The 15,280-nt window shown below is 39.2% G+C and overlaps 2 protein-coding genes across 2 annotated transcripts; one reads left to right on the top strand and one right to left on the bottom strand.

The window, feature by feature from the left end:
• Positions 1-1,363: 1,363 nt before the first annotated feature.
• Positions 1,364-6,219, bottom strand: LOC110784123 (deSI-like protein At4g17486). Its single transcript, XM_021988536.2, has 4 exons — positions 5,685-6,219; positions 4,098-4,359; positions 2,882-2,949; positions 1,364-1,875 (listed from the first exon to the last, which is right to left on the bottom strand). Exons 1-4 carry the CDS (start codon positions 5,817-5,819, stop codon positions 1,594-1,596), a joined length of 747 nt encoding a protein of 248 aa, XP_021844228.1. The 5' UTR covers positions 5,820-6,219; the 3' UTR covers positions 1,364-1,593.
• Positions 6,220-10,045: 3,826 nt separating this feature from the next.
• LOC110784124 (NF-X1-type zinc finger protein NFXL1) lies at positions 10,046-14,443 on the top strand. The gene is made up of 2 exons (XM_021988537.2): positions 10,046-10,317; positions 10,616-14,443. The coding sequence occupies exon 2, from the start codon at positions 10,750-10,752 to the stop codon at positions 14,290-14,292; it is 3,543 nt and encodes a 1,180-aa protein (XP_021844229.2). The 5' UTR covers positions 10,046-10,317; positions 10,616-10,749; the 3' UTR covers positions 14,293-14,443.
• Positions 14,444-15,280: the final 837 nt, after the last annotated feature.

The following is a 15,280-nucleotide window of genomic DNA, read 5'->3' as shown; positions in this document are numbered from 1 at the left end:
TTACCACCTTATAACACCCAAAGTCACCTGAACCACCACCCCATGACCCCACCACACCCCACAAAACTACCCCCACCACCCGACACCACCACCCTAAACCCACCAGCACTACCCGAAAACACCCCCTTACCCACCCGAAACCACCCCATGACCCCACCACCACCCCGCGAAACCACCCCTTGACCCACCCCCACCACCCGAAACCACTACATGACTCGAAACCACCACCCCTTACCCACCCCCCACCACCCGAAACTACCCCCTGATCCACTCCCACCACCCGAAACCACCCCATGACCCGAAACCACCCCCCACCACCACCACCCCAAATTCCACCCCAACCCTAAAAAATTGAAGAAAAAACAAGATTTAGAATGAAATTACCTTTTTTTTATGCAATTTATGTCTTGAAATGGTCAAATTCGGCTATGGAATCTTCAGATCTGAGGATTTCATAGTCGAATTAGAACATTTAAACATCAAATTCATCCATAAAATTGTGAGAAAATAAGATTAGAGGGAGGGGGTGCATGGTGGCGGAGGGTGCTGAGCAAGAGAAGGTGGTTGGGTGGGCTGCGGAGGGAGGGTGAGCGGCGGAGGGAGGGAGGGAGCAAGGGAGGGTGGGCGGAGGAGGGAGGGAGCAAGGGAGCAAGGGAGGGAGAAGATGAATGGAAAATGAAAAATACATCCCAAGCAACATTTTAAATCAAAGGGTTTCATTCCCATTCCCCTTCTATCCCATTCTTGATTTCATTCCGTTTACCCTGTGTGAACCAAACGCCCCCTTAGTGTAACGAAACTTCTTCTAAAGAAGGGTAAGTAGACCCGGTAAAACTCATCCAGATTTGATTAACCTGACACGATACACAATTTTGACACGAAATGACAACCCCAAGTTAACTCGAAAATGATCCGAATCAAAACCGAAACAAACCAGAAATTGATTTGACCCGACAAGTCCCAATACCCGAACAAAGTAATTGAACAGAATCGGTGAACGAAAATAACCAAATCGTCGAGTTATTCTGCCCCAAATATTAGCTATTTTACTAAATCATAACCTAATCTAACCCTAACTCGAAAAAAACGACCCGATGTGAACTGGCCTAATTTGACCCGAACTGATATTGACCCATAATCTTGACCCGGGCCAAACACTATCCGATCATGCATAAAACGAATTGTATTCCACTTAGATCCAAACCCATTCTCAACCCGAAGTAGGAGTGATCCGAAATGACCCTGTCAAAGTTGATCCAAGTAAGCCGTTTGCCATGTCTAGTTGTAAGCATGTAACTTACAAACACCATTAAAAATAAAACTAGAACATTAGTGTCTAGCAAAAGGATGGTGAAGCAGGATGTAAAAAACCGGCATATCAATTTCATTGCAAGAAATTGAAGGATCACAACAATTTTCACATTTTACTTCATAGTTCATACATCTTGAGTTGGTCATAAGTGCAAGTTTTAAGAAGAGCAGTAAATTTTACAAGGATAGATACACAGTTCAGTTTACACAGCAAATTCATGGAGAAAAACCATGGTTTCCTTTTTCATCATTTTAGAAATCATGTACTCTTTCCTCCCATGATCAGCTACCACGGCGAGCATTCTGTCTGAGTGGTTCATCATCTTCTCCCTGTCGTTGCTGCTGTTGCCGAATCACGTCTTGATTTGGGACCTCGAGTACTGAGCTTGAGGAGGGTTTGTTACCAGCAGCAATCATGTTCTTAAACCAAGAAACTTGAAACCGGGGCGGTGTCTTGTTAGGATTCTGGTTATCAGGGGATACTTGTGAGTTCGTGGCAATGCCTGAGAGGAAACGGTATGCAACCTTGCTGGCTGAGACTATCTCTGTTTTAGCTTGTTTGAGCTGCAGTTGTCAACATAAATTGCTCAAATCAGCCATACGAACTTGAAAGAATGACACGGGGGCGGGAGGGCTGTACAGAAATTCTATAGATGGCAATAATATTAAACCAACCGTTTACTTTTACGGCCCGTTCGGTAGCCGGCCATAAATGGTGTCAATGAAAATGAATTTGTATGTAAATTGGTAAGGAAAATCAATATTAATTCCCATGGTAATACTAGTTCACTCAAAATTATCTCTTTTTCTTTATAATTTTCTATTCCATTCATTTCCATTTGGGGAGTGGTTTTAGGTAGGAATGCAAATTTACGAAGAAAAGCACCAAGTTTGAGACAATATTTCATTACTATGGATATCATGATGTTAATTTCTTGCTAAATAACACTTAGATTTATTCTCAATCCCATCATTTATTACCGGCTACCAAACAGGCCGCTAATGCTTTTGGGAATGCAATCTTAAGTCCTTTCGCAGTTTGCTATCCCTAGACATACATGTTATATCGTCCCTGGAAGAGAGGGGGGCTAAGAAAATTGATATTATACTGCACAAATCAACCATTATTGGGAAATGACTGCACAACCCGTTTCATCAGTTTCACTGCCTCAAAATTCGAATTCATTGAAACCATCCAACCACCAGCACTTTTTTTTCTTTTTTTCTTTTTTATAATCACATTAGCACTCTATCTAAAGCCGTCTTCCCAATCAATCTACACCACCCTCCCTAAAACCACCAACGTTTTGCAGACATCTCTAATTTCACCACAGAACTGACCTATAACCACTTCCATAATTTAAGCAATCCAGCTCCATGCCGTAACGCTACACAATGACCTATAATGTTGTTGGTTCACAACCACAAGATACTACATCTGTGGTATGTTGAAGGGATGGAACATTTCCCTGACCTTTTCGGATGCAATATAAAAAGTTGATATGCTAATACTTCACCAGCAACAATGAAAAAGACAGTTCTAATGACATAGTAAAGCAGCAAAGCTTACACGGTATGCAGTGTTTCCCGCTAATTCAGCTGCAGCATCACCAGCATTGGCAAATCTGTTAACCCAGCCTGCAAAAATCAGGGGCTATCTATTATCTAAAAGCAACTCGAGACTCAAATAAATCTTAAAGAGTAGAGACACATTCTGAGTTGCATAATGATTTTTAAAAAAAAGTCAGGAAAGAGGAAGGAGAGGTGCATTGTAAAGGCCACTTACTGTATGAGTTAATTTGAATTTTGTCGAAGCACTAATGTAAACATCAGGAATAATTAATAAAAGAATTTCCACATGGAACAAATAAGACAGGATCTCAGTTATCAGGACTTATCACCACCATATGCACGCATGCATAAGTTCGCAAGGGATGAGAAAAAAAGAAGAATGGCATGGGAGCACAAAATATATGCAGTGCCAAGGCTGGACATATGATTCATCGTTCACCATATTATAAACTAAAAACATAATGGAAGTTGCTCCAGCATCATGTGATGCATAGTGAAAATGTCAGGCTGATTAACGCAGTACAACTTCCCAAACTCACTCTTTATCTAGCAGTAGAAACGTTATCTGGTAAACATGGAGAGATAAGATCACAAAAGGCTAACAATCCTAAAAATACACACTAGCTGCAGAAGGAAAACGAGATAACGGCATAGAGAATCCATGTTGGGTCAACACAAGACCCATATAGATCGCTATCAAACTAAAAAGAAAATTTTGATGTGAAATAAAGGAACAAAGGTCTAAGTGAATGACAACAAGGGATAGATTGAAAAGGAATATAGATACTAGATAGCTCAAATTTCCACCAGCATTCCCTCGAACTCCACTAGTTCAGAAAGAATCATGAAAATGATTTGTATAGTGAACACAAAATGCTACTACATATGCCTAAGAACACACTAGTGTAACATTTCCATCAGGAATTCGAACTTCTAAACCTCTTGAGAATATGACATGTGATGCCAGATATTGCACCACCACAGAAAATTGAGCAGTTGTTGGCCTTTAACTCTTAAAGTACAGATTCTTGCTTCTTGTCACAATGCTATCTCACTTCAGATCAGCTAAACGATTGCATACAAAAGGGTATGAATGTAAATGTCAACTCATGACAATAACAAAATAACCATGCATATTCACATAAACAATCAATAATAAGGGTCATGAATTAACTCTCGCCTATTACAAAAGCAGGGCTGAAAAGATGTTATACCTGGAAGTTTGGGAACACCAAACCTTTCACATAACTCATCACAGAAGTGATTGCAATTTCTTGCGAGCAAGTCATAGGACTCCCCAGGCCACTCTCTACTGAGTTCTCTCAAAATCTGATTAACCTTGGAGTTAGAAAGACTTGTTTGTCCAAGAACGATTTTTTCACGGTATGTATACATGGGGTTTTTTGTAGCAGGGCAGCTAAAGACTCCAGTTCCTTGTTCACAAAACCCAAATGACCATTCATCATCCCCATGCACCTGTAATCATTACAAGAAACTTACCATCACCGACCTTATGTACATTTCATAACACATTCTTGTTATAATCAACACAGGCAATCGTCGACTACAAAAATATTTGAAAGCAACAAAAATAGATACTCTGTAAACACAGACGTAAGTCCAGGCAAGCACAATGTGGAACTCATTTACGATTTCTCGTCCTACAATTCTAGTGTGCATGATTGAAAGTTAAGAGCAGTACCACACCATGATTATATAGATACAGATATTGCATGAGAATTGTACAATTTGATGACAATTTAAAAAGTTCACACTTAACACCCCATGAAGTCAACTACAAGTATATGTTAAATGTGTGAATTCAGTTTAAAACGATAAAGGGAAGGGGAAAAATAGGCAGGTCACAGTTTGACAGCAAGGGAAAGTTGAGGTATAATAGATAACAGCACTACTGTGCCAGTAAGTAGTCAGCGCTAACCAAATATCAACGCAGATTACTGTAGATCCAAATACTTGGACAATCTAAGATGTGACAAATAAGGGGAGTTTCCACCTATCCGATCAACACACGCAAGTCTCAATATTTGTTTTGAAACAAATAAAACAGCCGCGTCACAAGGAAGCATCATAGTTTGATACTTGATCGGCTCAAGTGGGCTGGGAACAGACAGTTTTGTGATGCCTAAGACTAAAGCAGTAATTGCAGAAAATAACTAGTGGGACGACAAGGGCACGGCGGCAGCTAATTGTACAATTCTTAAGACCAGAAACCAAAATGAATAAAGATCACAGTATTCCCTATTCCCTTTAGCCTGAAACTTCAATTCACATAACAAGGATCTAATCTGGGCAAACAAATGCAACTCATTACAGGAACTCAAGCACAATTACAACAACCACCTTATGCAAAGATGCCGAATTAACTACGTTGATAAGTCTGATAAAAGTATTCCTCTTATTGCATAAATAAACTATTCAACAACACGATCAAGTCTACAATCGGTCAAGTCCACCAGAAGTTCACTGAAAATGAGACTGGAAATTTCGCAGCATAGTCTACGTCTACTATAACATCTCAGCTTTGCCACCACAATCAACCAACCAACCAAACAACACCCAAATTCAATCAAGAAACTCCAAGGAGCTTTTTGCTATTCAAACTCGGATAATGCCAATCACAAAATTACTGCAAATTAAGCATACAACAATAATCCAGCAGTACAAAACAAAGAACAAATTCAATAAAAACAAACTAAATAAGATGAATTCACAAAAATGAACAAGCTAAAACCCTAGATCTGGTAAGCAAAATTGCCAAAACTAATGAAAATCAAGATTACCTGAACAGCACTGTGAAAGATACCACCAATTCCAATACCATCTTTAAAGATCTTGTTGATATGCATGATAGTATTGTTCGTCTTATCAGAACCGCTGTTCGTCACATCATATATGTGCAGTACCACATCCGTCATCTCTTCTCAAGAACAAACAAACAACGATTTTACGAGATTAAGAAAACCCTAATTAAATCCCGCAAAACCCTAAATGTTCCTCTCTCTGGGTTTGAATAATTTCCTCCTTGCTTACCTTTTCTCTCTCCAAAAATGGTGATTCAATTAACAGAAATGACACCAAATTGCAACAATGATTCAATTCTACTGCCTATCTTCAACTGTTTGCGGCACTTTTATGACGCATTAAGAAAGTGTCGGCGAATTTAGGGGGAATTGGGAGCTGTGAAGGGGGAATTTGTATGGGGAATGCTGCAATTATCTTGAAGTTGAACTTCTTCTTCTTCCTTTTTGTGGATTTAAAAAAAGGGAAAAAGGAAATGGAAGGAGAAGTGACAGAGAGGGTTTTTTTCGAAATTATCTGGGTTTTGTTTTTGTTAATGATGGAACCTCAATGACGAAAATGACCTTCTATTTTGACAGAGAGTATTATTTTTAAATGACCATTTTATTTTTTCTTTATCTGTTAGAATCTACGATAACGAGACATTCAATTTGAAATTGGAATCTTAGCGATGTGTTATAAGACGAATAATAATACTCGTAAGTTCGTTTTTGGTTATGTTCTAATCAACATAGTAGTAAGTAATTAATCGTATTACTTAGCTGATCTCGTTTGCGATGTGTTATTGGATGAATTGTAATTATATGTTCGATTTAAGTTATGTTCTAATCCGTCGAGTATTAATTTATTGATGATCCCGTTTGTGATATGTTATTGATGATGATACTTGTACATTCGATTTAGGTTATGTTATGATCAATCGGGTATTAAATATTCGTATTTCTTATATGATTTCGTTTGCGAATATCGGACAAATGATACTTGTATGTGTAATTTAGGTAATGTTCCAATCAATCGGGTATTAAATTAATCGTATTAATTAGTTGATCTCGTTTGCGATGTGTTGTTAAACGAATGATACTTGTTCGTTCGATTAAGGTTATGTCCTATCAATCATGTATTAAATTAATTGTATTCCTTAGATGATCATATTTTGTTGAAACTTACTTTTTTTGCACTTATCTTATTTATTCGTTTTTTCCCCTTATAATGTCAATTAAACATAATCTTAAGCCTTGGGATCCGTTCGATATCGTCTTTTGTTTTCACTTTTTTGTTTTTTAAAAAACTAAAACCAAAATATGAAAACCACAAACAATAGCTTCCAGATTTTTATGGCCATTTTTCAAAATTAACATGATTACCATAAATGAAATTATCTTTTAGTTCATGATTCAATATAAATCATATGACTTATAAAACAAAACAAAAAAACAAAAATTGAAAATTGGCAGTAACACCGAATGAGCACATATATCTTTTTTTCTTAATGTATTTATGATCATTAATATAATTATAAATTATATTAATATAACCATCATCATAATCCGTTCATTACTAATACTACCTCGATTTCAAAATAATTGCGAACAATTTTATTTTATGGTTGGCAATTCATGGAAATTAGTAAGGTGTATGATGATTTGGGGTGGTGGGGATGAGATTAGAGGAATTGGTCGAATTAGTACAATTATGAAGGAAGTGGGGCCGACCCAAGTCCAACCAAGTCCGTGCAGATTACTTTAGCCCACTAATTAAACGACTGTCATTATCTTTTGTCACATGTTGTTTATGACTACACCTATCATCAAACATCTAATTATGCTCACATATTAACTTTCAAAACTTATATTTGCATTGTGAGTAAAATAGAGGTTTTGTGTTTAAATTTCTCTTTCTCATTAGTAGCTTGTAAAAAAAAAATATAATCGGTATAACAACATTGACATTGTGATATGCAAACAACAAACAATCGCATATTTTCTCCTTTAGAAGTGAATCAAGTGATGTGCTTACTTAGAAACGGTCGAATTAGCCAAAATAAATGTTTTATTAGACACGCATGCATGGAGAGATATGTAGTACGGAGTAATTAGTTTGTACTCTATATCTCCTAAATTCCTTATCTATACAATATGTGAACTCATAACGTGTACGTATTTCGCATGTTATTATAAGTTTTTAATACTTTCCCCTTTATAACAAATTTGAAGTCTTGATTAGTTAATTACCTCAAATGTGTTATGTTGTGGATTGAGAAAGATAAATGAGGTGTTTGGTTGAGAGAACCTTAGGGAATCAAAGAGTTTTGGCCAGAAACTTAGATGAGTCATTTAACATTAATCCAAATCTCCAAATATTTAATAAATCAAAACCTCTTATCGATGTTTAATTGAGAGAGAATCGGTAGAGAGCTTTGAGTTAAAAAAATCTACTTTTGAAATACGGAGTACGGAGTAGCTTTTAAAAAAATCTTTACAATGGTCGGGTTTTAATTACGGTTTTTTTTAGGGACCTGCAGTATTTAAGGCCAGAAAATGACTTTAATATCCTGAATCTGGTCGTATTTTTTTTTTTAAAATCCACTAATTCTAATTTTATTCAAACTCAAAAGAATATGAAGATCATCATGCTCCTATCGACTACATTTGCATATATAACGTATACATACACTGATGCATGCGTATTTTATGCGAAATTGACGTATCAACTCATGCATACAATCATACACAATCAATCATAATATTACACGTCCTATATTCATATATATATATCAAAATATTCCATAACATGCGATTCAATACAATACGTAACTAGTCGTAGATGAGTTTTCGATCTGAATATTCTTTGAAATCTTCTAAATAGTTTTCTAATTGGGGTATTACTTTAATGTGTCTCTTAAAATAAAATGTAATATTAACTAGGTCATAAAATGAGACACCTCTAAATATGGCATCAGAGCGAAAGCATGCGCATTGCGGATTTTTTTTTTATGTTATAGCCATGCCTTTACTATTCTTCTACCTTCATCCTCGCTGACTCCTACAAACACACACTTGCAAGTCTGCTATCACAACATTTGTAACCATACAATATATATAATCACACACCAAATCAGTGGGTGCATGACATACACAATCCATGATCACACATCTTATATCCACGTGTTATTAAACATTTCGCAACATGCATCGTAGTACAATACGTAAATAATAATATATAGATAACTTTTAAAATATTCTTGGATACATTCAAGATAGTTTCCTAATTGTGATATAACCCTCATATATGTTTTTTAGAGTCCGGCATAAATTTTTTGAATGCAAAATGTCTTATTTCATGAAACATTGTAACTAGGTAAAAAATCTGACACTTCCGAACATGATATCATATCAAAAATATCCTCATGTGAAATGACTCTTACTCTCTAGTCATGCACTAATCCATTTTCTACCTTCTTCTTCTTCTTCATACACAATCACAAATCCCCGTGGACTTCTACAAATTGGCATCAACTGTTTCGCTGCCAGTGTCCTCCATAATAATCGTTACCATACACATCGCACTAATCCATTTTCTACCTTCTTCTTGTTTATACACAATCACAAATCCTCGTGGACTCCTATAAATTTGCACCAGCTGATTCCCTGCCAGTATCCTCCATAATAACCGTTACCATACACATCACACAAATCCATTTTCTACCTTCTTCTACTTCTTCTTCTTCTTCTTCTTCATACACAATCACAAATCCTCGTGGACTTCTACAAATTTGCATCAGCTGATTCGCTGTCAGTATGACAATATCCTCCATAATAACCATTACCATACACATCGCCTGTAAATCTGGCGCACCAAATCAACGAATGACATACACAATCCATCTTCAAGATTCGCCACACATGATCACATCATATATCCATACGTATTGGTTATTATTACTCAAGCCGCTCTTCCGAGCACGACTGCAAGATCGAATATCGAAACAGATCAACAACAAGATACTCAACATACACTCATGCACCCAAAATGTAGGATTCGTCACACGTTATCACATCATATATCCATATGGATTGTGTATGTCCATCGTTAGAATTCGTCACACATTATCACATCATATATCCATATGTTCTACACACCGCTTTTAAGATCGAATATCGAAACAGATCAACAACAAGATACACAACATACACTCATGTACTCAAAATATAGGGTAAAGGGCACAAGTGCTATGAAGGTACCAAAAAGCCCATATTGTGACCCGTTATACACAATATGGGCTCAACAAATCCAAAGTCGGTTTATTGACCTTCTTCGAATCTACAAACACTATAACGAGTCGTCATCTTCCCCCTTTCGCTTGGTCTCCAAGACACCTCTTTCTAATTTCCATTTTAAAATTAAAATTAAAAATTAAATTAATTATTCTGGTTTCCCCCCCCTTATAAAGTCGGTCACCCCCATTTCTCAGGATTAAAGCTTTCCCCAGGTTTCAATTTCTCTCTCCTAGAGAACCCCGTGAACTTCTCCTACCCAAGTCTAGAGCGAGAAAGAGAGGAGAGAGAGAGGGAACAAATTCGATTGTTGAACTTTCCTAATTCTCATCTATCAGAGGTTAGTATTCTTTTTGTTCTTGCTCATTTCTGCAATTTTGGATGTTTATGATTTCTTACTTGGTTGAATTTTTTCTGGGTAGTTTGTAATTTTTGATTTTCTTGGTGATTTTATGGTATTGCTATATCGGGAAATAATGCTAGGGTTGCGAATTAAATAGGAAATGTTACGAAAAAGATGAATTATTCTTGTTAATTTTGTTTTTTTTGGGTGTGTTAATGTGGGGTTTGTTCATTTTTTGTACTGATATGTTTGAATTTCTGGGTTGTTATTGATTAAATGTATGGAATTATTTCAGGGGTGTAAGAAGAAACTTAAAACCTAAATCGAGCTTTGTTTTCTGGGTGGATTTTGTAAATTCCCAATTTGATTTAGAGGGTTATTCTTGTGAGTGAGGAGGGAAGTTTGATTTTGAGAATTGTTGCTGGAATTATGAGTTTTCAAACTCAAGATGTTCGTAGAGATCGTTCTAGATTCCCTGGCCAAAATGGTCGCCAGCAGGCCCAGGCCCAGGCCCAACAGTGGGTTGCAAGAGGTCCTGGTATCTTAACTTCTCCTCCGTCGAACTTCAACGTTTATGCCGGTCAAAATGCCGGTGATGGCCTTGAGAGGCCGGGGCAATTCGACAGTAGAGAGAGACAGGGGCAATTTGACAGCAGAGAGAGACAGGGGCAATTTGACAGTAGAGAGAGACAGGGGCAATTTGACAGTAGAGAGAGACAGGGGCAATTTGACAGTAGAGAAAGGCCGGGCCGATGGGATAATAGAGAGAGACAGGGACAAACGGAAAGTAGAGGAGGTCGAGGATTTCGAGGAGGTGGTGGAGGTGGTGGTGGTGGGGGTCGAAGTCATATGGGTCGACCTCAGTACTTAAGAAGGGAGAGAAATGAAACAAGGGAGGGTGTGGAAGAGAAAGGAGCAGCTGTAAACAAGGATAAAGGTAATCAGAAAAAATGGGGAGGAAAAGTTGTGGATTCGGATTTACCTCAATTGGTGCAAGAAATTCAAGAGAAGTTAAGTAAGGGAACTGTGGAATGTATGATTTGTTATGATATGGTGAGAAGGAATGCTCCTGTTTGGTCTTGCTCAAGTTGCTACTCTATTTTTCACTTGAATTGTATCAAGAAATGGGCTCGTGCGCCTACTTCTGCCGATACATCTGCTGAGAAAATCCAGGGATTCAATTGGCGGTGCCCCGGATGTCAAGCAGTGCAGCTAACAACGTCGAAGGATATTCGTTATCTTTGCTTTTGTGGGAAGAGGCACGACCCGTCATCAGATTTGTACTTGACACCACACTCTTGCGGCGAGCCTTGTGGAAAACCGTTGGAGAGGGAAATTCCAAGACCTGGTTTAAGCAAGGAGGTTATGTGTCCTCATCTTTGCGTGTTGCAGTGTCATCCCGGTCCGTGTCCTCCATGCAAGGCTTTTGCGCCTCCTCGGCCTTGTCCTTGTGGCAAAAAAGTAATTACCACAAGATGTTCCGAACAGAAGTCTGTGCACACTTGTGGTCAGGTCTGTGATAAGATTCTCGAATGTGGGCGTCACCGTTGTAATCGAAAATGTCATGTGGGTCCGTGTGAGCCGTGTCAGATTCCCGTAGACTCCTCTTGCTTCTGTAAGAAGAGGTCCGAAGTGGTTATTTGTGGAGATATGTCATTGAAGGGAGAGATAAGCCCGGATAATGGTCTTTTCTCTTGTAGTTCTACATGTGGAAGTAAGTTGAGGTGTGGAAACCATTATTGCGCTGAAATTTGCCACCCGGGCCCATGTGGGGAGTGTGACTTGTTACCCAGCAAAGTGAAGACCTGTTATTGTGGGAAGACTATTCTCAAGGTTCCGCGAAGGAGTTGTCTTGATCCAATACCGACATGTTCAGGTACTTGCAACAAGCGTCTTCCTTGTGGGAAGCATTACTGTAAGGATAAGTGTCATTCTGGAGATTGTTCTCCGTGCTCTGAGTTTGTCACTCAAAAATGCCGCTGTGGTTCAACTTCTCGCACCGTGGAATGCTATAAAACCACACTAGCCGGTGAGAAATTCGTCTGTGATCGTCAATGTGGGCGTAAGAAGAATTGTGGAAGGCATCGTTGTAGTGAGCGTTGCTGCCCTCTTTCCGATTCTAGCAACACTATATCTATATCTAATGATTGGAACCCACACTTGTGTTCTATGCCGTGTGGAAAGAAGTTGAAATGTGGGCAGCATTCCTGTGAGGCTTTCTGTCACTGTGGCCATTGCCCTCCTTGCTTGGAAACAATTTTTACCGACCTTACATGCGCGTGTGGAAGGACTTCAATCCCACCACCCTTACCTTGTGGGACCCCTCCTCCTACGTGCCAATATCCGTGTTCTGTTCCTCAACCTTGTGGCCACCAATCTACTCACAGCTGCCATTTTGGAGACTGCCCTCCTTGTTCAATTCCCATAGCAAAGGAATGCGTGGGTGGTCACGTGGTTCTTCGCAACATTCCATGTGGGTCAAAGGAGATAACTTGTAACAAACTTTGTGGAAAGACGAGGCGATGTGGGCTCCACGCCTGTGCCAGGAGTTGCCACGCGGCACCCTGTGATCAAACGGGTGGATCTTCATCAGATTCTGCCCTAATAAAGGGTTCTTGTGGGCAAGTTTGTGGTGCACCGAGGAGAGATTGTAGACACACATGTCAAGCTCTCTGCCACCCTACGGCTCTTTGTCCCGACTCGAGATGTGAATTCCCTGTGACAATCACATGCTCTTGTGGTAGAATTACGGCAACGGTGCCTTGTGATGCTGGTGGGGGAAGCAATTCAGGGTTTAGTGCTGTTAATTTTCTAGAAGCTTCTACTCTTCAGAAGCTTCCGGCACCACTTCAACCTGTGGAAGCAAACGAGAAAAGAGTTCCACTCGGACAGAGGAAGCTCATGTGTGATGATGAATGTGCCAAGCTTGAGAGGAAGCGTGTTCTTGCAGATGCTTTTGATATTTCTCAGCCTAGTCTTGATGCTCTTCATTTTGGTGAAAATTCAGCTGTTTCACAAGTGTTATCAGAATTACTTCGCCGTGATCCAAAATGGGTACTTGCAGTTGAGGAGAGATGCAAACACTTGGTACTCGGAAAAGGCAAAGTAAATAGTACCAGCAATATCAAGGTTCATGTGTTTTGTACAATGCAGAAGGAGAAACGAGATGCAATCCGGCTAATAGCAGAGAGATGGAAACTAACCATCAGTGCTGCTGGTTGGGAGCCAAAGCGGTTCGTAGTGGTTCACGCCACTCCAAAATCCAAAGCCCCGGCTCGGATTATTGGACCTAAGGGTTTAGCCGCAGTGAACGCCCACCACCCGCCCGGTTTTGACCCGCTGGTGGATATGGACCCTAGGCTTGTTGTTGCCCTGCTTGATCTTCCAAGTGATGCAGACATCAGCACGTTGGTTCTACGGTTTGGTGGTGAATGTGAACTGGTGTGGTTGAATGACAAGAATGCCCTTGCTGTTTTCAGTGATCCTGCTCGAGCAGCAACTGCTATGAGAAGGTTAGATAATGGATCGGTTTATCAAGGTGCTGCTGTCGTTCAACACAGTGGTGCTGGAACTGCTGCAGTGACTGCTTGGGGAGGTGCACCAGCAGCTGCAGCTTCTTCAGGTCCTAAGGGTAACCCCTGGAAAAAAACGGGTTTGAAGGATGGTAATAATTGGGTTGAAGATTCATGGGGTGAGGAGGAGGAGTGGTCTAGTGGTCAGGCTACATCTGATGTGGGACCCTCTTCATCAACGAAAGGCCGTGAGCCATCAGTGACCACGACAATGAACCGGTGGACGGTTCTGAACCCCGAATCTTCATTGGGCTCAACAAGAGCCATGGACAATGCCAAAAGAACTGCAGCAGCTGCTGAACCCACTACTTCTGACAGGGAAATAAAGACTGCACCATTAAACAGTGTTACTGATGACAGTGCAGAAGTTGTAGATGACTGGGAAAAGGCTTATGAGTGAAGTTGAAGTCAATGTACTTTGTTTTGGTTGTATGTTCAAATTTACAGCTTGTTCTTTTGTCTCTTGTTTTTGACAAAAGAACGCGCTTATTGTTCTTGAATGGATGTACCTATTAAATTTTGAAGAGGAATGAGATTCAGAGATTGGCTAACTAAGGCCTTTTTTTTGGCCACAAAGTGCAGTTTGCCATTTTTTTTCACTGTAATTTGCTTTCTGAAAGTAATATGCTGTAATATTCTTGTTTTCCCTTGTTAAGAGCATTTCCATCAGAAGCAAGTTCATTTGGAGAACTTTAGGGAGAATGTGTTGTTGAGGAGCAAGAACCACTGCTGTCTAATCTCAACTCTCAAGAATCTGCAGTCTTTTAACTGCAGTTTTGCTTTGCATCCAATTTGTGGCTAGTGAACGCCGACAGTACCGTTTGTCAGACATCATATTCATACTGCAAATTATTCCACAACAAATAGGTTACAGATGCAATGTGCTGCATCATATTCTGGTTCTTGATCTGTAGTACAGAAGATGTGTTTGCTGATAACAAAACTGCTAAAAGAAGGTAATCATCCTAACTGTAGTTGCTGATTTTTTTTTAGTCAATTGCATTAACTTTGCTCACTGTCCTTTTGGTGTTTCTGAACTGAGGGAGTATATGTTAAGTATCTTAAATTTCAATTCAAAATATGACATGTAAGCGTGCCACGTCACTCTTGCGACTAAATTACGACTTTTATCACTTACTTTTAAGTTAATTCAATTATCAGTTTTTTTAATCTATTTTATATGAGACATTAAAGGGTGTTTTGGTCTATCCTATAGGGGACACCAAAATGACAATTACTAAATCGACCTCACGAGTTCCCTTATAGAATAGAGATTCTACGTTAAGTTCCAACCAACTTCTTAATATGTGTGAAGAACTGTTATAGACTTTTAATTAGTATGGTTATTCACTTTTTCTGTTTTAGTTAGTGATCTTGACTAAATGTCC

Source organism: Spinacia oleracea, chromosome 3 (assembly GCF_020520425.1).
Source record: "Spinacia oleracea cultivar Varoflay chromosome 3, BTI_SOV_V1, whole genome shotgun sequence".
Lineage (NCBI taxonomy): Eukaryota > Viridiplantae > Streptophyta > Magnoliopsida > Caryophyllales > Amaranthaceae > Spinacia > Spinacia oleracea.
Note: the sequence above shows the minus strand (reverse complement) of the source record. Positions and strands in the feature narration are given on the sequence as shown.

Bases quoted from the DNA above. Each gene is read 5' to 3' on its own strand.
- LOC110784123 (XM_021988536.2), bottom strand. From the start codon at position 5,819: ATGACGGATGTGGTACTGCACATATATGATGTGACGAACAGCGGTTCT. The intron at 4,360-5,684 runs GTAATCTTGATT...TAATGATTACAG, and splicing joins TCTTTCACAGTGCTGTTCAG to GTGCATGGGGATGATGAATG. The intron at 1,876-2,881 runs GTAAGCTTTGCT...TGACAACTGCAG, and splicing joins CGGGAAACACTGCATACCGT to CTCAAACAAGCTAAAACAGA.
- LOC110784124 (XM_021988537.2), top strand. From the start codon at position 10,750: ATGAGTTTTCAAACTCAAGATGTTCGTAGAGATCGTTCTAGATTCCCT.